This window comes from Anomaloglossus baeobatrachus, chromosome 3, assembly GCF_048569485.1.
Source record: "Anomaloglossus baeobatrachus isolate aAnoBae1 chromosome 3, aAnoBae1.hap1, whole genome shotgun sequence".
Lineage (NCBI taxonomy): Eukaryota > Metazoa > Chordata > Amphibia > Anura > Aromobatidae > Anomaloglossus > Anomaloglossus baeobatrachus.
The window spans coordinates 701,032,788-701,058,882 of record NC_134355.1 but is presented as its reverse complement, the minus strand read 5'-3'; the positions used below and the strand labels follow the sequence as shown (position 1 = coordinate 701,058,882).

The window sequence follows — 26,095 nt, the reverse complement described above, 5'->3', positions numbered from 1 at the left end:
CACAACTGCTTCCCTATAGAGGATACGGACAGGCTGGTCAGAGCGATTAGGTCCACCATGGGTATAGTTGAGCAGAAAGCCTGCAAGACCATGGGGGACGTCACATTCGGGGGGCCTTGAGCAGAAGCAGCATCAGGCCTTCATGGTCAATGAAAACATTGAGTCCCTTATCAAGAGAGAGTGAAAAAAATAAATAAACTGGGTCCTCTTCCATCATCTTTCAAAAGGAAATATCCTTTTGACAAATCCGCCACAATATCATGGATGTGGCTATTTTAAAGGTGGGAGCCCTGAGTCTAGCTATCTGTGACATGCATGTCTAGATCCCTGACAGTCTGGCTAAATCATCTTGAAGAGCCGCTCCGGGACAAGGTAACCAAGGAGGATATCTTTACCACAATCCAGTTGATGCACGGTACAGTACCATTTCTTTCAGACGCATCGGCAGATTCAGCACGATCGGCAGCATTGTCAAATGCAGCTAGTAGGGCTCATTGGCGCAAATGCTGGCCTTGGGATACGCAGGCTAAGTCCAGAGCTATTCTCCACTCCGTGTGAGGGATTTTCCTTATTCAGTCCAGCATTGGATGTAATATTGAAATAGCTGGAGATAAGAAGAAAGGGTTCCCAAGCCTCTCCTTTCCATCTTGTAGTAGTTCCCTTCGAAGGCAAAAAAAAGGGACCCAAAAAAAAGCCCCCCCAGATCAGGAAAGATGGAATGGGCAAAAAAGGACCGAGGCCTTATGTTCAAAGGTCCTTCCCCAAAAGAGAAGAAGCCCTTCCAATGACGCATGTCCCCAGGTGGGAGGCGGGGGTGAAGACTTTCCATACTTCTTCCTGCCTGGGAAAAGATTTCAACCAGCGGGTTGGTCCTCGCACTATTGAGGTCCGGCCTAAGTTTGGAATTCCAGAATGCGCCTCTGCAGAGGTTCGTGTTAACATCCCCCTGAACATCCCTAATAGAAAACAGGCACTGGAAGCAGAGATACTCGACCTGGTGGAAAAATCTGTTCTCTCAGAAGTTCCTGTCCAGGACCAAGAGAAGGGATATTATTCCTTTCTTTTCTTAATAAAAAGACCGGACGGGTCATTCGGAACCATAATCACTCTGAAGGGCCTGACCACTTATATAAGAACACACAGACCTTCAAAATGAAGACCATCAGGTCGACAATAAAAATGCTTATATGACGGTCCTAGACTTGAAGGACGTGTATTATCACATGCTCATACACTGCAATTACCAGAAATTCCTCAGAGGTCCGTTTACCTAAAAAGGGACTGTTCGACACTTTCAGTACAGGGCCCTCCCCTTCGGGTTATCAGTAGTCCGTGCATTTTTACCAAGCTGGTAGCAGAAGGGATGGCCCTCCTGCGAGAGAGGGACACATTGCTAATCCCATATCTGGACGACTTCCTGATTATGGACACATCATATTGTAAGCATAAAGCCCAAATACAAGAAGTCTGCACCACCAGGAGAAACCTGGTTTTGCTACTGAATCTAGAATAATCAAATCTGGAGCCACAGAGGGTGCAGATGTTCTTTGAACTCTTTCTAGTCTCAAATACTCAGGAATGCTGTCTTCCAAAGGACAAAGTGATGTAGATTCGCAATCAGGTCTCAGAAGCGATAATATCTCCTATCATGTCTCACAGGCGGGCCATGTCTCTCCTGGGGTCAATGACCGTGTGCATCCTTGCAGTCCTCTGGGTCCAAATGCATACCAGAAAATTAGAGCGGAATATTTTAGAAGGCGAGGTAGCCCTGTAGGGACAATTAACACTAAGGCCATTGCTGATTATCTCTTTTTTTGGTGACAAAATGTAAAGACTCCGTCAAGGGGTGTAGCCACGTGGAACTCAAGTCCTAGCTGCTGGGGAGCTCATCTGCAAGACCATCTGATTCAGGGAGAGTGGTCAAAGATGGAGAAATTAGCCTGTTCAAATTTGAAAATAATTGTTGGCGGCCCTTATTAGAGACAACCGACCGTATATTTCAGCTAGCAGAGGAGCACCTGCGATCATTAACATCTCAGCAGTCCTTAGGATTATTCTTGCCATGTTTTCCCTGATTTTCATAATGGCACCCTTGTAGCCCATAAAACCATGGTTCTCCTGGTTAAAGGAGGATGTCAATCTCCGACCCATGGGTGCTTCCGGAGATCTTGGATCTTCTCTCGCAGGGTCTTGTCAGACATCCCCAGATTTCCAAACTACATATGGAATTTGAGAGGTCACTACTAGAGAGGAAGGGTTTTTCCCTTAACCTTGCATTACCCCAGAGAAGGCAGTCTGTTGCCACCAATATTTATGCGAGAACTTGGAATAGATTCTTGTCTTCTTCAGGGGCCAAGATAGGTCAAAGGTTCCTATCGATCCTGTTTTACAGTTTCCGCAAGGGGGTGGAGTTAGGTCTCGCTACCAGCACCCTAAAAGTCCAGGTTTCACCACTAGGGACTCTATATAACTACGACCTGGCACATAATCACTTGATGTCCCGGTTTATTTAAGGTGGCTCTAGATTAGCGCCTATAGCTAGCCCGAGGGTGACCCCGTGGAATCTAAATCTGGTACTATCAGCCATAACTGAACCTCCCTTTGAACCCATGGCGTCTGTGTCAATTAAGCTGCTTTTCACTCAAGTCCATCCTTCTAGTCTCATTAACATCAGCCCATAGGATACGTGATACTCGGGCCCTATCGGTAGATCCTCATATTTTTTTTTTTCTCAAATTTTGGACATTTGAGTGATCTTGAAGACATATCCCGAATATGTTCCTAAAGTTGCATCAGAGATTCATAGATCTCAAAGGTGTTTCTTCTGTCTTTTTGTAGCAACCCGAAAAATCAGAAAAAGGAGAAGCTGCATGCTTTAACTGTCAGGAGGTGCCTGATAAAATACTTAGAGGCCACAAAGTCCTGGAGAATAGATAGTTCTTTATTAATCACCCTTGGGACCAGAGGAAGGGACGTAGGGCTTGTAGATCTACAATGGCCAGGTGCATTAGAAGGACCATTAGTTAGCCAATTCTGCAACAGGCAAGACGATCCCTGAGGGGTTGAAAGCTCACTCCACAAGAGCCATGGTAACCTCCTGGGCGGAGAAGTCTGTTGTATCCATCGAACAGTAAGGTGGTAACATGGTCTTCACTCTCTACTTACTATAAACACTACGGTTAGATGTGTCTTCCTCTTTTGATCTCACTTTTGGTAGAAGGGTTCTACAGGCTGTGGTCCTCCCTAAAAAAATCCTTGTTCTCTGTAATTGTCTCCATGGTACTATTATGGGTGAGGAAAAATACATAATTACTTACTGGTAATGTGTTTTTTCTTTATCGTTCCTATGGGAGACCCAGACCATGGGTGTATAGCTACTGCCTCCGGAGGACACACAAAGTTACTACACTCAAAACGTGTAGCTCCTCCCTCCTAGCATATACACCCCCTGCTAGCCAGTCCTAGCCAGTTTCATGCTTTGTGTCAGGAGGATCACACACACACATGCATCCTTTTTTGATTTTTCATTTTTTCTAAAGATTTGGAAGAAAAGCGGGTCCACTGGACCCCCGGCATGTCCCTTCACACTCCCCTGGCGGCAGTGCTGTTAAGGTTGACTTCAGGGCAGAAATCCCTTCATGCCGCGCTCCTTCACCATCCCTTATGGGCTCTGGCTTGAAGTTAGAGCCAACACGGTTCTCACTGCCTTGCAGGAGACCGGCCTCCATCCGCAGCCCTTTGGCAGGACCCTGCTGGACGGAGCACTGGACCCCCACCCCACCAGGGATTGGACCCTGCGTCTCAAAGCTAAGTATAGAGACGTTGTTCAAGGGTCCTTCTACAATGTGGATTTATTGAGGGGACAGTGATTTATGTTGATAATGCTGCTTTTTACAGTTTTTCCGGCCGGTTTCTCAGTTTTTACTGAGTACCGCGCCGATGATGCCTGATTTTCGGCCGCATGTATAACTCTAGGCCCCGGCTTCAGCCGCGGCCTAGTTTCGTTTTGTTCCCCTGCATGTTACTCATGCAAGGGGACACTGCAGCGCCGCCCGCCGGCCGCTCTGCACAGGGGACGACACTCCGTTTTAGGAGATGATTCCCTCCCCTGTACATGCCTTAGCCCTCCGATTCCCGCTCCTAGGTTAACCCCCGCCCCCCCCCCCCTCACTCTGGCGCCATTTTCTCAGCGTTCTTAGTACGCTGATCGGCGCTGGCTGCTCTGCAGCAGAGGGAGTGGATATATGGCTGGGGTCCAGGCTTGGAACCTGAGGGGGCACTCACAATAGCGGCCTGATAAGTCACAACCTCTGGCTGTGCACTTTTATACACGATCACGGCATTCTGAGGGAGTTAATTCTTTATTATAGAACCTCCTCAGCAGCATGTCTCACACTAGGAGCAAAGCTCCAAGGCTGTATACTACATGTTCTGCATGTAAACTCATATTGCCTGAACCGGCACGGACCCACACTGTAATGGTCCTTATGTGGTGCCTCTGCCTGGAGTCTCCCCAGGCTGACCCCTGTCTTGGGTATTCTAGACATTCTAGACATAGCCCCCCACCTCTGCAGCAGGTCTCACAGAGCGAGGCTGCAGGCTGTTTTTAGTATCCACTGCTGGTAGTCTCGTACGGCTGTACTGAGCTCATAACCACTGTGGCCCCTCAGCTTGGAGGCTCAGTCAGGGTCCCTCCAGCTGCTCCGGTCGATGGCTGACCCCTGGGGGAATCTTTTTTCCAGGGGTCGGCCTGTCCCGGCATCTGCTGAGCATGCAGCCCCCTTCTCAGGGCGTTTTCTGCTCGCTCAGCAAAGCTCTCAGACCCCGTCCTCCTGACAGGGAGACGCAGGGTCCCCTGTCCTCCCCGTCCCGCAGCTCCGATTACGAGCTGACTCATTGGACGAGGAGGATGTCACGGACGCTACTTTAGGTACTTTGATCCGTCCGTAGGTGACGCGGATGCGACTGATTGGATTGCGTCCATTATACTTGTATTGGACCTCCATCCGCCTGTATCAGGGGAGTATTCCCCGCTGGCAGTAAGGCATCAGTATACCTTTAACAAGACGAGGAGTGTGTTCCTTAACCACTCCAGTTTTCAGGCGTCCAAGCCCACAGCCTGTCCTGCAGATCCCACAACGGGGTTCTGCTGCCTGTCTCCCCCTCCCATCAGAGGTGGTCAAGGAGTGTACTCATTCGCCAAGGGTGGCCACTCCGGTGTCTAGACTTTCAGCCCGGATAGTTGTATCAGTGGCTGACGGCACCTCTATAAGGATTCCACGGTACATTAATTTTGTACTGGACCTCAATCCGCCGGAGTTACCTTATCTAGGTGAACACAACGTGTGTTCCTTAACCACTCCGGTTTTCAGGTCCCTGTGACCAGCCCAGGGTCCGCTCTGACAGTCGCTTCCCATGAAGCGTGATTCTGAGGACTGTGTTTCCCCTGTCCACCAATAGTGGTCAAGAAGTGGGCTCATTCACCTCAGGTGGCTCTGCCCGGACCGTTATGTCAGTGGCTGATGGCTCCTCAGAGGAGATGCATTCCCTCACAGGGACCCTATGCCCAAAACGGTTGCCTGAACTTCCAGACTTCAGTCTTTTCATCCTCTGCCTAGGTCTGCCATGCTGGACACCGCACGGCGGTGGTCTTGGCTACTTTCCTCGCTGTCCGCAGGCTCCTGTGGCTTCGGAAATGGAGGGCAGATGCCTCTGTAGAGGTTCCTTGCTGGGCTCCTCTTTGGTGGGACCAGTCTCTTCGGAACCGACTGGATGAAATTTAGGAAGCTCTTGGCGGGGAGAGTTCTTCCTTGCCACAAACCTAAACCAGGGAACCTGTCCAGGGCAGGAATCAGTTGAGGTTTCGGTGGTTTCCGTTCCTCCATCTGATCGTCCTCTAGCTCGGCCTAGGTTCATAGAACCAATTGGCTTGAAGCTGCGTCTTCAGAAGACCGCAGGAGATGCTGCCACTTAGTCAGCTCCCTCCGAGCTATCTAGCCACGCCAACCTCCTCCTAGTCGGTGGCAGGCTCTCTCCACTTGGCGACGTATGGTTCTAACACGTCTCCGTTCAGTGGGGGCGGGATTATATCTCCCATGGCTACAAGATGGAGTTCTGTCCACCCGCCAAACAGATTTTTTCTGTTACCTCCTCCCGGCTCCAAGGCCGCCGCCTTCTCATAGGCCGTGGCATTTCTTGCAGGCCAATGGAGTAATTGTACCGAATCCCGACTGGGAACGGTTCTGAGATTTTTGTTTAAATCTATTTCTAGTCCCCGAAGAGGGCGGTGCCTTCCGACCTGGATCTTTAGCTTTTCAAGCATGGTCAGGTGTGGCGTTTTCACATGGAGTCTCGGTCTTGTTCCGTGTGTTTTTTTCACCGGATCAATCAAGAACCCAAGGAGATTCCCTCGCAGCCTTCGGCATCAGAGATGCTTTTCTGCAACGGTCAATCGCAGTTTCACACCAGCGTTGACTGCGTTTTGCCATCAGAGTGGTCCAATTCGTGGCTCTTCCCTTGGGGTTGGCCACGGCCCCACGAGTATTCTCATTGGGGCTGCTGTGATTAGGGTCCTGCACCCCTAGGGATTGACAGTGATCGTTTGCCCTAGACGGCCTTCTTCTCAGGCCTTCATCCAGTGCAGACTCTTAGCAGAGTACTTCGCTTACTCTCGCCACTCTAACCTATTCGGGTGGCTTGTCATTCTGTTCAAGTCCACTCTGACTTCGAACCAGAGGCTCTCAAGGACACAATTCGAGACTGTCGGCTCTTGTGAAGCCGCTCTTAGTCGATAAGTAGTCCCTCCGCTGGCGGTCGACGTCGTTCTATCAGACACCAAATACAGGTGCTGGTCAGACGGTGGCGTCAATGGAAGCGATTCCTTGCCCAGTTTCTCCTGTGCCCTCTGAGACTGGATTAAGTCCGCTGTACACGCGAACTCCCTCCTTCCACGGGGTGGTGGCTTTGCCACTGACCTGGGGCTCGTTTTCAGGGGTGGTTTCGACCACTCTGTCTCAGGGACGCTCCTTCCTGGCCCCGTCCCAGATGATTCTCACCAGGGTGCTGGTCTTTCCGCCTTGGGAGCATTATATCTCCACCGCGGAGCGCAGGGCGCTTGGACTCTGTCCGAATCAGCCCTCTAGATCAATGGGCTAGAAATCAGAGCTGTATTCTAGCTCTCTAAGCCTTCACCATTTGTTGGCGGCTAGGCACATTCGAGTTCAGTCGGATAACGTTACAGCGTTTTCCTACATCAATTTCCAGATCGGGACACTCAGCCGCCTGGCAATCTTGGCGCCTCAACATTCTTCACTGGACAAGGGACTCCTAGTCCACCGTATCCGCAGCCCACATCCTAGATGTCAAAACTGCGGGCAGATTATTTCAGCTGTCCAACCGTGGTCCACAATCCTCAGGTTTTGCGGTAGACACACTGGTTCATGTTTGATCCCAGCTTCGTCTCTACCTCTTGCCCAGAGCCCTGCACAAGATCAGGGAAGGGGGCCGTCGGGTCATTCTCTTACAGACTGACCCAGGCAGGCTTCGTATCCTGACCTGCTCTTTCTGTCCGTTGGATTGCCATGGCATCTTCCGGTCCGTCCAGACCTTTTCTCAGAAGGTCCGTTTTTTCCGTCAGAATTCTGGATTCTCGGATTGACGGCGTAGCTATTGAGTCCTGGATCTTGGCGACTTCTGGTATCCTTCCTGAAGTCATCTCCGCTATGACTCGAGCTCCAAGGTGTCCTTGGACCTTTTTAGCCTTGCCGACCCTCCTGTCCCTTCCACAGTCCGGTCTACAGCTAGGACTATCCCTCATTAAGGGACAGGTCTCCGTTCTGTCGGTATGTGCCAGCGGCGTATCGTCCGGCTGGCTCCGGTGCGCTCCTTTAAGGGCGCGTCTCACATCATTCCGCCTTTCCGGCGGTCTATGGAGCCCTGGGACCTTAATCCGGTCCTCCCGGTTCCCGGAAACCCCCCTTTGCGCTTCTTAGGGAGGTTTCTTTGTTTCATCTTTCACAGAAAGTAGTCTTTCTAGTGGCTATAATTTCCTGCCAGGGAGTTCTGGCTGCACTCTCTCTGAGTCACCCCCTTTTTTGGTCTTTTGCATCAAGACAAGGTGGTCTCCGTCCGACTCCGGACTTTTTTCCCTAAGGTGGTTACTGCTTCCACCTTATCCGGGGCAATTTTCCTGCCTTCCTTTTGTCCGGCTCTTCTTCATCGCTTGAGGAAGCGTTGCATATCCTGGATCTGGTGCGGGCGCCCCGGATCTAGGTGTCTCGCACCGCCGTTATTAGGCGGTGCACCTCTCTCTAGTACTGACTGCTAGTCAGCATAGCGGTCTCTCTGCATCTAAGCCGACCCTTGTTCGTTAGCTTAGGTCGACCATTTCCGAGGCCTACAAGTGTACTCAAGTGCCTTCCCCGCTGGGGATCAGAGCACATTTGATCAGACCTGTCGGTGCCTTTTCGGCTTTCAGGCTACGGCTCAGTAGGTCTGTCAGACGGCAGCTCGAATTAGTCTGCATACTTTTTCGAGGCTCTATCCAAGGCATGCTCTTGCTTTGGCAGACGCGGGCTTCGGCAGACGCATCTTTCAGGTGTCTGTCGCCCATTTGTGAAGTTGGGTTTTCCTGCTTCTCAGTTGTCTGTTTATTCCCACCCATGGACTGCTTTGGGACGTCCCATGGTCTGGGTCTCCCATAGGAACGATAAAGAAAAAGAGAATTTTGTTTACTTACCGTAAATTCTTTTTCTTATAGTTCCGTCATGGGAGACCCAGCACCCTCCCTATTGCCTGTTGGCAAGTTTCTTGTTCCGTGTGTCTTCACCGGCTGTTGTTGTAGACAGAGGCTCCTTTTATTCCGGGTTTTACTCTATCTCTACTTGTGGGTGGATGTCCTCCTTCAGCTTTTGCACTAAACTGGCTAGGACTGGCTAGCAGGGGGTGTATATGCTAGGAGGGAGGAGCTACACGTTTTGAGTGTAGTAACTTTGTGTGTCCTCCGGAGGCAGTAGCTATACACCCATGGTCTGGGTCTCCCATGACGGAACTATAAGAAAAAGAATTTACGGTAAGTAAACAAAATTCTCTTTTTTCAGAACCCATGACAGCCTCCTTATATTCCCTCCCTTCACGTTGTGGGGTATCTTTAAAAAAAAATTAAAAATGAATAATAAAATAATGTATATTTAGAATAAAGGACACTGTGTATAGAGTTAATTTTGGTGTTCGGTGAAGGTTTAAGTTAACAATGTCTACCACGTTCTGTAATCCAACTGATGTGTGGGAGAGGGACCACCCTTTTATCCTTTAGGTTTCCTGTCCTTGATTGACGGATCCCCTCTCTCCATGGTGCTGTCATGGGTTCTGAAAAAACACATTACAGTTAAGTATTTACGTATTTTTTTCAAGCAGCAGTGGCAGCGTTACTGGGCACCTGAGGACATAGGCTCTAGCTTTCTGCAGTGCAGTAGAAAACTAAAGTCTGCACCCTCAAGGTTGGAGAGCACCGAGCACTGGGTGCATAGCCAGACATGGGGTATGCTGGGGGCACAAAGAGCACTGGTGGATGCAGTAATATAGGGCAGAATATATGGGGCACAGTGGGGCACTATGCCAGCCGTCATTGGCGACACTTTACACAAATGTTATTATCACTTTGCGGTCACCAACAAAATGGCTCCGCACTGTGATCCTAAACTTCATCTTCCCTTATCCTTTTAATAACACCCAGAACGGGAGGGGGAGATGACATCACACACAGGAGAGCAGATTCCACCCACTTTTACTGCAGCTGTAATGTGAGCTAGTTATACACTAGGTTTTCAGCAGCTGCTCCCCCTAATGTTTAACCCCTTCACGACTGCGGGGGTACATCCTATTTTTATGTGACTAAACGACCAAGGACGTACCCATATGTCCCAAAAATCGCGGGGGCTCTCCACGCACGATTTCGACCGGTGACTCTGCATACCCGACAGCGGGTATGGTGCCTGCGCCGTCCTTGGCTGGTTAACTTCCCTAATTGCCACAATCAATACTGACCGCGACATTTAAGAAATTGGGAGAGGGTTCATGCTCCCTCTTACCTCTGCTCCGGACCATTGCAAGGACCTGATCGTTGTCATGGTGACCCAAGGTCGTCATGATGACTTCCAGATCACCTGACTTCTTGGGGCTATAGAGAGCGTCTGTGATCATGCCTGCTGCGTGATCACACACACTTTCTCGCTGCACAGCAGACAGCTGTGATGTCCTGCAGTAGTCGAGCACTGCAGAACATTGCAGCTGCGTTCAGAGCACTGTGGGGTGCTGTCCCATAAAGGGACTTAGTAAAAAAATAAAAAAAATTTAAAGATGACAAAAATATAAAAAAAGAATCCGAAAATAAAGCACAAAAAAACAAAAAATATTCCAATAAATGGTTATTTGTGTAAAAACATTAAAACAAACAAAAAAAAACCAAACTACACATTTTGTATTGTCGCGTCCATATCAACCCCAGCTATACAACTGTGACACTAACCCCTTCAGCGAAAAGATAAATGTAAATAAAAGTAAAACGTAGCAACAACTGTCTTTTCAACATACAGCTGACATAAAAAGTGGAATAAAACACTATCAAAAAGTCAAAAATTATACCGCTAAAAAATCTTGTCCCACAAAAAACAAGCCGCTGTACAGCTGTCAGCCAAAAATTAAAAAAGTTATAGTTCACAGAATACAGAAATGCAAAACTTTTTTTTTTTTTTTCCTTATAAAATTGTTTTTAAATGTGGTATCGCTGTAATCGTGCTGACCTGAAGAATAAACTGTTATCACTTTTACGGCACGGTGAACGGCGTAAAAAAAAAAAAAATATTCCTGAATTGTTTTTTCTTCATGATTCTGCCTCACAAAAAGTGAAATAGAAAGCAATCAAAAATTGTGGCCCAAAATGGTGCCAATAAAAAAAACTCCAACTCATCCCGCAAAAAACAATCCCTCATATGACCCTGTCAGCAGACAAATAGAAAAACTATAGCAGTCACAATCCAGTGATGCAATAAACCTTTATTTTGTAAAAAGCATTTTTTTTTTGTGTGTGATAGTCACCAAATATAAAAAAAACTATATAAAACCTGGTATCGCTGTAATCGCACTTACCAGAGGAATAAAGCCGCCCACTACCGCAAGGTGAATGGCGTAAAAAATAAATAAAGCCAATTCTTCAACTGCTGTAGGTTTGTTTATTCTGCTCTAAAAGATCGCAGTATGACGCGGCTCATATTTATCCTGCTCTCTACGCTGAGCGCTTACACCAGAGACTACGTGTAAGGGTTCGTGCCCACAATCAGGAATAGCAGTGTAATGGACGCAGCAGTTTTTCACTGCGTTCAAACAGCTGTGTTGTGCGGTACAAGCACAGTGGATGAAGTCCCCACTCAGGTCCGTCATCAGCTAATGTAAATATAAGGTGCTCCCACATTACTGGTAGCACAAAAGCTCTTGAAAAACTCTATGGCTCCCCCCCCCCCCCTCCTCAAAAAAGAAAATCAGTAAAAAAGAAAATAAGTAAAATCTGTGCTCACAATCCAAATGCCCCCTCCCTTCTGAGCCCTACAATGTGGCTAAACCACAGTTGGTGTCCACATGTTTGCCATTGTTGTAGTAAGGAGAGCCCACTAAAATGTACGAATTGCAGGTTTGAAGAAGTACGAGCTGGGCACAATGTACGGGCACTACAAGAACTTATTTGCAATTTTTAAATCTACAACATTCACTGTTCTTTACACCATGAGTGTTTTCCAGAGACTAAAATGTCACTACACCCATAGATGAATTCCCAGAGGGGTGCAATTTCCACAATTTGGTCACTTGAGGTGGATTTCTTCTGTTCTGGAACTTAGGGGCTCTGCAAATGGAGTCCACAAACTATTGTAAGAAAAATGGTGCTCCAAATATCAAATGGCACTCTCCGAGCCCTGTGGTGCGGCCAAACAGCACTGTACAGTCATATGTGGGGTATTGCCACGTTCAGGAGAAATTGTGTAACACATTACGGGGCCTTTTTACCTATTCTGTTTGTAAAAAATTGGATTTCTGCGGTTAAAAAACAACATTTTAGTGGTAAAAATGTAATTATTTTTTGTTCACCACCCATAATAGTATACAATTTTGTGACACACCTGTAGTGTCAATATAAGCGCTGCACCCCTGGATGAATTCATTAAGGGGTGCAGTTTGTAAAATGTGGTCACTTAAGGGGGGTTCCTGCTGTTCTGGCACCTCGGGTGCTCACCAACCATCTTAAATTTCTATTTTTCAAAGTTGAGTCACTTGTGGGGGAGCTACACTGTTTAGGCCCATCAGGGGGGTCTCCAAATGCAACATGGCGTATGCTAATGATTCCAGCCAATTTTTTTTTTTTTTTTTTTTTTTTTAGCCAAATGGTGCTCCTTCCTTTCCGAGCTCTGCCGTGCACCCAAATAATTGATTTTCACCACATATGAGGTATCGGTGAACTCAGGAGAAATTGCATGGTGCAGTTTTTCCTGATTAGCTTTTTTTTCACAAGGCTATCTGGTTGAAGCAACAAATTTGTGTTAATTTTTTTTTTTTATTATTATTATTATTTTCACAGTTATAAACTTCTGTAAAGCCCCCGAGGGTTCGAAGGTGCTCACCAAACATCTAGATATATTCCCTGAGGAATCTAGTTTCCAAAATGGGGTCAATTGTGGGGGAGGTCCACTGTTCAGGCACCTCAGGGGGGGTCTCCAAATGCGACATGGCGCCCGCTAATGATTCCAGCTAATTTTGCTCCGTCTCTTCCAAGCTCTGCTGTGTGCCCAAACAATTAATTTCCACCACATATGAGGTATTGGCTTAAGGCCCCGTTACACGTGTTGATTTATCGTGCGATCGCATGTGAGATCGCACCTGCCCCCATCGTTTGTGCGTTACGGGCAATTTGTTGCCCGTGTCGCACAAAGTCGGTAACCCCCGTCACACGTACTTACCTTCCAAACAACCTCGCTGTGGGTGGCGAACATCCCCTTCCTGAAGGGGGAGGGACGTTTGGCGTCACAGCAATGTCACTCAGCGGCCGCCCAATAGAAGCCTCGGGGCGGAGATGAGCGGGACGTAACATCCCGCCCACCTCTTTCCTTCCGCAATGCTGGTGGACACAGGTAGGCTGCAGTTCGTCGTTCCCGAGGTGTCACACGTAGCGATGTGTGGTGCCTCGGGAACGATGAACAACCGGCGTCCTCCACAGTCAACGATTTTTTTGAAAATGAGCGACGTGTCAACAATAGACGGTAAGGTGAGTATTTTCCATCGTTAATGCTCGTCCGTTGGTGTCACACGCAACGATGTCGCTAACGATGCCGGATGTGCGTCAGGGAATCCGTGACCCCGTTAGATACGTCGCTGCGTGTAATGGGGCCTTTACTCAGGACAAATTGCACAATAATATGGTTCATTTTTTCCTGATACCCTTGTGAAAATGCAAAATTTTATGGCTAAAGTAACATTTTTCTTTTTTTTTTTTTTATACAAAAAAGTTAAATTTTCCTTTTTTTTCCTTACACATGGCTTTGGTTCCTGTGAAGCACCTAAAGGGTTAATAAACATATTGGATGTGGTTTTGAACAGTATTTAGAATGGGGTCACTTTTGGTTATTTTCTGTCCCTTAGGCCTCTCAAACTCACTTCAAATGGGATGTGGTCCCTAAAAAATGGTTTAGTAAATTTTGTTGAAAAAAATGAGAAATCGCTGATGAATTTTGACCCCTTCTAATTTCTTAGAAAAAACAAATGATGTTTCAAAATTTGCGCTGGTGTAAAGTGACATGTGGGAATTGTAATTCGCTATTTTATGTAACTGAACTCTCAGATTTATGGCCATAAAATTTCAGTTTGAAAATTACTAAATTTTCAAAACTTTAGCCAAATTTCCAAACTTTTCACAAATAAACGCAAAAAAAAAAAAATGGCTTAAACTTACAACTATCATGAAGAATAATATGTCTTGAAAAAACACTCAGAATCACCGGGATCCGATGAAGCGTCCAGAGTTATAACCTGTCAAAGTGACACTGGTCAGAATCGTAAAGCATGGCCGGGTCAGAAGGGTGTTTTAGTGACTGGGGGTTAAGAGTGGAAAATATCAAACCTTTTGAAATATTTTTTCATTTTTTGCGCCATGAAAAACAAATGATATTTAAACAAAACATTAATACTTTTACATTTTTTTCAGTTATTTAAAAAAAATAAATAATTTTGATGGCACCTTCCCGTTAAGGGTTCAAAGGGAAGGCTTTCTAGATTGAACCCCCATGAAGACCATACTTTCCTGAGTGTGAGTGATGGGAAAGTGTGGCATGTCATGTAGCTACAGCCAGGCCCGGATGACCAAGCCATGAATTACCTCTACACCATTGTCCGACTCCTTATTTGCTGCCTTCAGAAAGAACTGCAGCAAAAACCACAGAGACGCGTCTTTGGGAGATCAGCTACAGTTGTTGGTCTCATAGAACAGGAATGCAGTGTGCTTATATATTGTAGGGGGTCACTCACTTTTATCAGCCGGGTAGCGCACACCCAATCCAACAAGACTAAAGGCCGCTTTACACACTGCAACATCGCTCAAGCGATCTTGTTGGGGGTCACGGAATTGGTGACGCACATCCGGCCACGTTAGCGATGTTGTTGCGTGTGACCCCTATGAGCGATTTTGAATCGTCACAAAAACGTTCAAAATCGCTCATCGGTGACATGACCCGCTAGTCTCGATTTATCGTTGCTGCTGCAGCTAGCAAAGTAGTTTGTCGTTCCTGCGGCAGCACACATCGCTATGTGTGACACCGCAGGAATGAGGAACCTCACCGTACCTGCGCCCGCCCGCAATGAGGAAGGAAGGAGGTGGGCGGGATGTTCGGCCCGCTCATCACCGCCCCTCCGCTTCTATTGGGCGGCCGCTTAGTGACGTCGCTGTGACGCTGAACGAATCGCCCCCTTAGAAAGGAGGCGGTTCTCCGCTCACAGCGATGTCGCTAGGCAGGTAAGTAGTGTGATGGGTCTGCGTGATGTTGTGCGCCACGGGCAGCGATTTGCCCGTGTCGCACAACCGATGGGGGCGGGTATGCACGCTAGCGATAACTGTACTGATATCGCAGCGTGTAAAGTGGCCCTTAGTGTAATAACTTCATAAACTCTCAGTGGACTCCACACAAAGAAAACAACCTTTCAGCAGCACAAGGGTTAACAGAAAAGAAAGTGTTCACACAGACACTTAATCCACTTCTCAGTCTAAGGCCGGTCTTACACTTGCGAGTGCCTCGCACTGCATCACCCGGCACGGACTCACACTCTCCTCACAGGAGCGTCTCAGCTGCATAGAGATGCATGCAACTGACCCGCTCCTGTGAGGAGAGTGTGAGTTTGTGCCGGGTGATGCAGTGCAAGACTCGTGCGAGATACACGAGAGGCACTCGCAAATGTGATACTGGCCTAAGGCCGAAGTCACACTTGCGAGTGAATCACATTGCATCTTATGGCACACGACCTGATGCTCTCCAGACAGGAGTGGAGTCAGCTGCATAGAAATACATGCAGCCAACCCGCTCCTGTCAGGAGAGTGTGCGGCCGCGCCAGGTGATGCGATGCGAGTCTTTCGCAAGTGTGACTCCAGCCTAAGGCTATGTGCCCACGTGAGAAACTAACTGCGGATATTGCTGCGGAAAACCTGCGGATTTTCTAGATGTTCTAGATAAATCCGCGGGTTTACGCAAGTACAGACACTCCCCATGTTAACCTATGGGATTTTGGGAATGCTGTATCAATGCTGCGGTATTTGCGGCTGCGGAAAATGCTGCAGAATTTCCAGCAGCCGCAGGTAACTGCATGTCAATTATTCATTCGGAATTATCTGTAGAATTCCTGCCTTTCCACTATGGAGATACAGGGCGGGAATTCTGCACTGTTTCCACAGGTTTACCGCAACAATTCCGCAGAAATACTGCAACAATGGATAGCTGCGGATTCCGGGGAGTGTGAATCTGCGGAAATACCTGCAGAAAAGTCCGAAGGTACGATCTCCCGTGGGCACATGGCCTTAGACTGAAGCCTACACTGGAGGTTTCCTCACTCCCAGACACTATTACACAGAGGTCCTTTCACCTGTAATCCCTGACGGCCATCTCTCACCAGTGCAGCAATCCAGACACATATCCTAGTCCAGTAAGGCTAGTTTCACACATCCGGCTTTTCACCGGTTTGCCGGATTCGGCGCGCTCCAGTACAGTGTATACAGTAAAAATGGCAGCGCGACAAGCTCCGGTCACATGCTGTCATGTGACCGGAGCATGTGACCTGGAAGTTGCCGCACTGCCATTGTACTGTATAACACTGTACACACACAGGTGCACTAATCAAACCCTGCAGAACTTGGAATTATCCTCGTCTACCCTGGTGTGTGTGTGTGTGTGTGTGTGTGTGTGTGTGAGTGTGTATTTTTTGAGCAGTATAATCTTATATAATATTATACTGCTGAAAAAAATAAATTGAACACTTAAATAGTAATTTTGTATTCTGGTGTTCCCTTTTATTTTTTTCGATTATATATATATATATATATATATGTTAGGTCCAGAAATATTTGGACAGTGACACAATTTTCGCGAGTTGGGCTCTGCATGCCATGTGTATACAGTGCTGGCCAAAAGTATTGGCACCACTGCAATTCTGTCAGATAATACCCAGTTTCTTCTTGAAAATGATTGCAATCACAAATTCTTTGGTATTATCTTCATTTATTTTGCTTGCAATGAAACAACACCAGAGAATGAATCAAAAATCAAATCATTGCTCATTTCACACAAAACTCCAAAAATGGGCCAGACAAAAGTATTGGCACCCTTAGCCTAATACTTGGTTGCACAACCTTTAGCCAAAATAACTGCGCACAACCGCTTCCGGTAACCATCAATGAGGTTCTTACAATGCTCTGCTGGAATTTTACACCATTTTTCTTTGGCAAACTGCTCCAGGTCCCTGAGATTTGAAGGGGGCCTTCTCCAATCTGCCATTTTGAGATCTCTCCATAGGTGTCTATGGGGTTCAGGTCTGGACTCATTGCTGGCCACTTTAGTAGTCTCCAGTGCTTTCTCTCAAACCATTTTCTAGTGCTTTTTGAAGTGTGTTTTGGGTCATTGTCCTGCTGGAAGACCCATGACCTCTGAGGGAGACTCGGCTTTCTCACACTGGGCCCTACATTATGCTGCAAAATTTGTTGGTAGTCTTCAGACTTCATAATGTCATGCACATGGTCAAGCAGTCCAGTGCCAGAGGCAGCAAAGCAACCCCAAAACATCAGGGAACCTCCACCATGTTTGACTGTAGGGACCGTGTTCTTTTCTTTGAATGCCGCTTTTTTTTTTTTTTTTTCCCTGTAAACTCTGTTTATGGCTTTTCCTAAAAAGCTCTACTTTTGTCTCATCTGACCAAAGAACATTCTTCCAAAACGTTTTAGATTTTCTCAGGTAAGTGTTGGCAAACTCCAGCCTGGCTTTTTTGTGTCTCGGTGTAAGAAGTGGGGTCTTCCTGGGTATCCTACCATACAGTCCCTTTTCATTCAGGCGCCGTCGGATAGTACGGGTTGACACTGTTGTACCCTCGGACTGCAGGGCAGCTTGAACTTGTTTGGATGTTAGTCGAGGTTCTTTATCCACCATCCGCACAATCTTGCGTTGAAACCTCTCGTCCATTTTTCTTCTCCTTCCACATCTAGGGAGGTTAGCCACAGTGCCATGGGCTTTACACTTCTTGATGACACTGCGCACCGTAGACACAGGAACTTTCAGGTCTTTGGAGATGGACTTGTAGCCTTGAGATTGCTCATGCTTCCTCACAATTTGGATTCTCAAGTCCTCAGACAGTTCTTTGGTCTTTCTTTTGTCCATGCTCAATGTGGTGCACACAAGGACACAGGACAGAGGTTGTGTCAACTTTACTCCATGTCACCTGCTGCAAGTGTGATTTATTATTGCCAGCACCTGTTAGGTGCCACAGGTAAGTTACAGGTGCTGTTATTACACAGATTACAGAAGCAGCACAGGATTATTCAAACAGTGCCAATACTTTTGTCGACCCCCTTTTTTATGTTTGGTGTGGAATTATATCCAATTTGGCTTTGACATTTTTTTTTATTCTTTTTCATTGAAGACAAATTAAATGAAGATAATAATACCAAAGAATTTGTGATTGCAATCATTTTCAGGAAGAAACTGAGTATTCTCTGACAGAATTGCAGGGGTGCCAATACTTTTGGCTAGCACTGTATATATACTGTGTATACTGTATATATTAGGGTATATTTTACTCACTTATACAGCGCTTTACAGACATGATCATCATTGTCCTCATTGGGGTTCACGATCATCTGTATGTCTTTGGAGTGTGGGAGCAAACCCACGCCAACACGAGGAAGAACATACAAACTCCTTGGAGATGTTGTCCATGGTGGAATTTGAACCCAGGACCCCACCGCTGTAAAGCCACAGTGCTAACTACTGAGCCACCTGAACCCGCCAGTTGTATGGAGGCCATCGTGTACCGCTGACATAGAAATTCTCTAATCTAAAGGAGACCAAATCTCCAGAACGAGACCTATGAGGGCTTGTTTTTTATGGACAAGTTGTACTTGTAAGTTATTGTTTATGAATTATATTATGCAAAACTACAACTTGTCCAGCAGAAAAAAAAACACCTCCTCCTGTACCAATGTGAACGTAGAAATAAGAGTTAAGGGGAGGAAAAAAAAAAAACGCAAAGAATAAAATTCAGCCAGTTGGGAAGGTAATACAAGGCAATGTGTTTGCAGAAGGAAAGGTTGATTTTCTGTCAAGGTTGTGGTGGTCAATCAAGACTAAAGCCCTGTTCACAAATTGCGGCTGCTTTGTTGTTTTTTGCTGCAGTTTTGACAGAACACATTGTTTTCTAAGGCTAGAATCACACACACACTTTTTGTGACACTTATCTTTTTCAGCCCAAACCAGAAATTATTGGAAAAGTGCAGATGTGTTTCTAGCCTTACAGGAATGTTCTGAATGAAATGACTTTGTGGTTTTAACAAAAAAAAATAAAAAATCCTAAAATGTATTTTTATCCAAACAGAAAATTCCACTGAAACCTCTGAGAGAAGCTTTTTCCTTGAGGATGTCATGCAACGCCATTCAAAAGAAAAACTCATGTCCCTTAATGTACATCGAAGACGTCGCCGCAGAAATCTCTTGTATCATCCTTCGAATGAGGCACATTCTCATGAACTATCAGAGATTGTTACCACCAGCACAGGACTCGACTGGAATAAAAGGTTTCAGTGTGGGGAGTGTGGAAAAAGCACAGTCATTTTAACACACAGAAGAATTCACATAGTGGAGAAGCCATTCTCCTGCTCCGAATGTGGGAAACGCTTTACAAATAAATCACATCTTGCTTCACATGAGAGAGGTCATACAGGAGAGAAGCCATACTCCTGTTCAGAATGTGGGAAACGTTTTACAAATAAATCAAATCTTGTTAGACATGTGAGAAGTCACACAGGGGAGAAGCCGTTCTCATGTTCCGAATGCGGGAAATGTTTTACTAATACTTCTGATCTTTCTAAACATGAGAGAATTCACACAGGAGTGAAGCCGTATTCATGTTCTGAATGTGGCAAATGTTTCATTACTAAAGCCAAACTTAAAGACCATCAGAGAAGTCACACAGGACAGAGACCGTATTCCTGTTCACTGTGTCCAAAAACATTTACATACAAATCAAATCTCGTTAGACATGAACGAAATCACACTGGAGAGAAGCCATATTGATGTTCAATATGTAGGAAATATTTTAAAAATAGTAGTAGACTTTTTAAAAAAAAATAAAAAAATTGAGACTTCACATACAGAAGAAACCATGTCCTTATTTAAAGGGGCTGTCAACTACTTGGGACAGCCACTACTTAAATGAAACGGGACCCCATTGAGAAGTAAAACCTCTAACACTCTCCCGGATCGGCATTGTTCCAATGTTTGCACTGTGTCTACCGCCATTGGTGTGACATCGCTAAGTCACATGCGTGCTGCAGCCAATCAGCAGCTGTTTAAGGGCTAACGCTCGCCGCCGGCGATGGTACTGTGGCAAGAAAAAATGGACCCGCTAAACCACAGGGGAACCCTGGGCCTACCCTTACGTGGGGTAGAGGACAGGGACCGTGGCAGCTGACCCCCAGCACAGGGGCAGACACAGGAGCAGACAAGACCAAGGCTCAAGTGCAGACAGGGACCACCATGGTGGCTCAAGGCAGACGGCACAGGCAGGACGGACAGCCAGGGTCTCCAGCACCAAAATTGCAGGATGGATAGGCAGAGTCACTAGCAAGGCAGAGGACAGGGCCAGATTTGGATGGGCAGGCAGAGTCTCTAGTACTAACAGGGCAGGCAGAGTCCAGGTACAGGCAGGGACAGGACTGGAATCAGATGCCAACAGGCAGGATGAGCTGGTAACCAGGTACGGGCAGAACAGGACTGGAACCAGGTGCTAACAGGCAGGATGGGCTGGGGCCAGGTACAGACAGGAACAGGACTGGAACCAGGTGCCAACAGGCAGGACAGGCTGGGACCAGGTACAGGCAGTAACATGACTAGAACCAAGTGCCAACAGGCAGGAGGGGCTGGGGCCAGGTACAGACAGAAACAGGACTGAAATCAGGTGCCAATTGGCAGGATGGGCTGGGATCAGGTACAGGCAGGAACAGGACTGGAACCAGGTGCTAATAGGCAGGACGAGCTGGTACCCAGGTACCGGCATGAACAGGACTGGAACCAGGTGCTAACAGGCAGGACGGGCTGGGGCCAGGTACATGCAGGAACAATACTGGAACCAGGTGCCAACAGGCAGGATGGACAGGGGCCAGGTACAGGCAGGAACAGGACTGGAACCAGGTGCTAACAGGGCAGAACGAGCTGGGACCAGGTACAGGCAGAAACAGGACTGGAACCAGGTGCCAATAGGGCGGGATGGGCTGGGGCCAGGTACAGACAGGAACAGGACTGGAACCAAGTGCCAACAGGCAGCATGGGCTGGGACCAGGTACAGGATAGGACTTGAACCAGGTACCAATAGGCATGACTGTCTAGGTCTAGTACCAGGTACAGGTACAGACAAGAACAGGACTGAACAGGACAGGCCAAGCAGGATGAGACGGTTGATATGACAACTAGCTAGGCAACTCAACTGCCTAGGAACTGATAGTGTTGAACAGGCACCTCCCCTAGTGGGAGCGTGCCTTAAGTACCCAGTGCCTCTTGGAGATCGGCTGATAGGCACCTCCTAGGAGTGATGTGCTGGCCTTTTAAGAGAGGGGCAGTGGCGCACTCGCACTACCTAGGATCGCTCCGGGAGGTCCTGTGATGAATATTACATGCCTGGATCTGACAATCGCCTCCTGTACGGGCTCCATGCAGGAATAGCATTTTCTTTCCCAGTAGTATAGCCGATTTGTAGGCACTAAGCTCGTATGACAGCATTCACAGTATCGCCCACACTGCAGATCAATCTGGAGCCATACATAATAAAAGGACGGAAACGCAGCATGAAAAGTTTGTGTTTTGTTAATGTATTTGGACGAAATAAAATTTTATCTTCATTTAAAAGATGTAAATAAAAAATCTTAATGCATTAGTAATGATTTGTGGCTTGTGCGGTCGGTTCTGTCCATCCCTCGAGCAGGTCCGTTCCTTATGAGGCTTCATACCTGCGATTTTACATCATTATCGCTAAGGCTCGGTGCACACTGTGATAATGATAAAAACACTAATGACATTTCCTTCTGTGGGAAAAAGATTGGGGAAGCGTTTGTCCAATTCCGTCATATCCACCATTTTATAGTGGTTGACCTCAAAACATGCAAGTACCTAAATGTGATCCTGCGCCATTGTAAATCTGCGGCGCAGGATTAATTCTCCTGTAACTCGGCAGCAACACTTGTGATCTCCGGCTGTCAGACAATGTAGACGTGGCTTATTACTGTTCTTGTTTTCTCAATAAGGGCCATGTGCTGAATAGAAGCAACGGCAGCGCTGACTTATTTGACTCCGCAATCACAGGATTGCCCGGTTCAGGCCGACCAAGATCAGCGTTGCCATTGACTGGTGTAACCGTTGCTCCTATAGATGCCCCAGATAGTAGAAAATTCACAATAAAGAAAACACACAATGTCCCCGAGGTAATTTATTATCTCTTGGGGGACAAATATATATATTTTGTAATATGGCGGCCTGATGTGTAGCCAATGGGAGGTATGTATCTCAGAGGTTTTTATCCTCTGTGATGTAAGCCCGGGATGTAAGCTCTAGTACGCATAGTACTAAGATGGTTCTTAGGGCATGTCAGGGATGGGTTTGAGAAGCAGCCGGAGAGATACATGTGTCTGGTGGCTCACATACTCCCCACCCATGGTTGTGGTACATGTTTTAAAATGGAGACTGCTTGTCACACAGATGGTTGTTGTGTGGAGGTGTCTACACCTCAAGTGGGACACCTGCATTAAGAAACGTGTCTTAGCCTGACCTGACTAGCTGAAGATCCATAAAACAATCCAGCACACAGAGGGTAAAATAGTCCAGGAACACTGATACAGTCCAGTAACTGAATAAATACCCGGGAGATGAGTCACAATCCTATAGCTGTCTTTTTCACTGTAATCAGGGTTTCTCCAAGACTCTCTGGGGTGCTGGCCACAGCATCAGTGTCCTAAAAAGGATGAATCACACTGCCTCCTTGTCGTCCTCATTCCTTATATCCATGGGTGGGCAGACAGGTTGGATGGTTTTCAGCCCCTTCCAGACCTAAGCAACGAGGCACTACAGGGTGTGATTTTCAGTATTTGGAGAGCAGAGGAGTCATGAAATGTCAGCAGAAGTTCATCAAGAGGCAGATACACATCCAGGCTGCAGATGGTGACTTGAAGCAAGGTCACTGACTTCACCTGAGGTCACACCTGGGGGTACCATGGGAACCCCAGCTGTGACTTCAGATGAAGTCATTGAACTGAATGCCAGATTAGGTGATATGTGCACACTGAATATTTGGTTGTAGACATCTCTGCACCAACTCTGCATCTTCTGGCAAAAAAAAGCACCAAAACCGCATTAAAATGCATGCGATTCTGATGTGTTTTTTTTTGCCAGGAGACGCAGAGTTTGTGCAGAGAGGTCTACAAATAAATATTCAATGTGCACATATCGTCTAATCTGGCAACGGGTTCAACTAAGTTCACTGAGAGCAGCGGGGGAGCCCCTGAGTGTGATCGCTGGTGACCTGATAGTTGGATTGCCGGATTGTCGAATTGCGGGACACGGCGGTAAAGCAGCCCGACAGTCCTGTAGCTATGAGGCCCAAAAAACTTAAAGGAGCCTTTAAGAGAGCCTTTAAATTTCTTGGAGTTCCCAGCTGATGGGACACTTGGAAGCTGTTAACTCTACTAACAGTTCACAGCCTCCAGATGTCCCAGCAGCTGAGTATTCAAGGAACATTAAAGGCTTCACAGCGCCACAGCAATCCAGCAGTCAGATCACCGGAGGCTCCCACTTCTCTCAGGGAAAGTGGAACCCGCTCCCAGATTGCAGGACACAGCCACATGGCAATGTGGCAGCAGGTTCCACTTTCACTGAGAGTAGTGAGGAACCCCAAGTGTGACCTCGGGGGATCTGACTTCCCGCTTCTCACTGCCAGGTGCCCCTGCTACTGTCACTGTTTCTGGAAGTCTGCAATGATTGGTCATGTTATCAGTCACTGCAGAGTCTGGATGTAGCCGAGCTGGGATCGTTGTGGGAATTCGTGTGGATAACATGTTTTTTAAAAATGTTGTTATTTAAAATAAAGGAATTTTGTGTTTTTTTTTCTTTTTCCTTACAGGATTAATAATGGGGGGATTCTCATAGACCCCTCCCCATTACTAATCCAGGGTTTATTGGACGCAGTGATTTGGCTGTCATTAACTCCATATAATACACCGACCTGATTGCAATGCTGGGATTGTCACATCTAATGGATATGTCAACTTTGGGGCAGCTGCAGGCTCCTGTTTTTGGGCTGGAGGGGCCCAAAAACCATGGGTCTCCCCCAGCCTAAGAATACCAACTCCCAGCTGTTCCCTTTATCTTATTTCGGTATCAAAATTGAGAAAAACCTCACGCTTTTTTAAAAAAAATATTTAAATAACTTAAAGCTGCATGTGGTTCCTCTTTTTTGATACACCGACAAGATAAGTGCACGGCCGGGGGCTGCAGCCTGTAGCCATATGCTTTTAAAATAACTAAAAAATGTAAAAAAAAAAGTGTTTTAAAAAAAAAAAAAAAATGTAACTAAGTAAAAGTTCAAATCACCTCATTGAGGAAAAAAACCCAATACAAATAAAAAATATACACATATTTGGTATTGCTGTATTCAGAAATGCCCGATCAAAATGTAAAATTAATTAATCTGATTAGTGCATGGCGTGGCGAGAAAAAAAATTCCACACACGAAAAATTACTTTTTTTTGGTTCTTGCAATATTGCAGTAAAATGCAATAATAGGCGATTAAAACATCATATAATTAAAACCGTCAGCTCAAGACGCAAAAATTAAGTTTTCACTGACCGCAGATCCCGAAAAATGAGAATGTTACGGGTCTTGAAAAATGGCGACAAAAGCGCTACTTTTTTTTGATAAACTATTTAATTTTTTTAACCCCTTAGTTAAAAGTAAACCTAATCATGTTTAGTGTCTACGAACTCGCACCGACCTCGGGCATCACACCGACACATCAGATTTACCATATACTGAACACGGTGAATAAAAGATCTCCAAAATAATTATGCACTTGTGTTGCAATTTCACTGCATTTGTTTCCCGTTTTCCAGTACACTATATGGTATAACTAATGGGTTCATTCAAAAGTACAACTCATCCTGCAAAAAACAAGCCCTTATATGGCAAGATTAATGGAAAAATAAAAAGGTTACGGCTCTTGGAAGGAGAGAAAAATACGAAAAATATCCCTGGGGGTGAAGGGGTTAAAAGGATCTGTCACTAGGTTTTTGCTCCCTAATCTGAGAGCAGTATAATGTAGGGGCAGAGATCCCGATTCCAGCGATGTGTCACTTAGGCTACATTCACACGACCATTCCATTTTTGTGGTCCTCAAAAAACAGTCCTGTTTTTTCCACGGATGCATCCATGTGACATCTGTGTGACAACCGCATCCGTTCAGTATACAGTCAGTGTGACATCTGTATGACTTCCATTTTTTTGCAGACCGCAAAAAACCCCAAAAAAACGGAAGGAGGCTTTCATACAGTCTACGGTATCTGGCCAGATGCTCGTCCCCATATAAAGTCTATGGGGAACAGAGTCCGGTACAAAGGGGTAGGAGCAAGCGCTTCATACTCACTGATTACCGGAGCAGCTCACACTGCTCCCGCAGCAGCTCTTTCTTCCCGAGCCGACAGCTTATTAGGCCCATACATATTCACTGCTTCCCTTGCTCATCGGCGTCTATGATTGGTTGCACTGAGACGTACACCCGTGCTGAGTGACAGCTGTCTGACTGCAACCAATCACAGCCCCCGGTGGGCGGGTCTATATTGTACAGTAAAAAAAAATTAATAGTTTAAAAAAAACGGCGTGTGGTCCCCCCAATTTCGATACCAGCCAAGATAAAGCCTCATAGCTGGGGACTGGTATTCTCAGTCTGCGGAGACCCACGTTATTGGGAGCTCCCCAGCCTAAAAATAGCAGCCGCCCAGAATTGCCACATCTATTTGATGTGACAGTTTCGGGACTTTATCCAGCTCTTCCCGACTACCTTGGTGCGGTGGAAATCGGGATAATCCTGGATTAGTGATAGCAGGTGTCTGAGACACCCCCTCATCAGTAATCTGTAAGTGAAAGTAAATAAACACAAGCACCTATAAAATCCTTTATTTGAAATAAAAGACAAAAAGCACCCTTTCACCACTCTATTAACCCCAAAATAACTCTCCAGATCCAATGTAATCCACATGAGGTCCCACAACGCTTC

The 26,095-nt window shown here is 46.5% G+C and overlaps 1 protein-coding gene across 1 annotated transcript in view; it reads left to right on the top strand.

The window, feature by feature from the left end:
- Positions 1-21,652, top strand: part of LOC142297110 (uncharacterized) — a 158,490-nt gene extending 136,838 nt beyond the window's left edge. Inside the window, exon 5 of the mRNA XM_075341377.1 lies at positions 19,420-21,652. Within this exon, the coding sequence (XP_075197492.1) occupies positions 19,420-19,856 (437 nt within the window). The 3' untranslated portion in view covers positions 19,857-21,652. The remainder of the gene's footprint in view (positions 1-19,419) is intronic.
- The last annotated feature ends 4,443 nt before the right edge of the window (positions 21,653-26,095 follow it).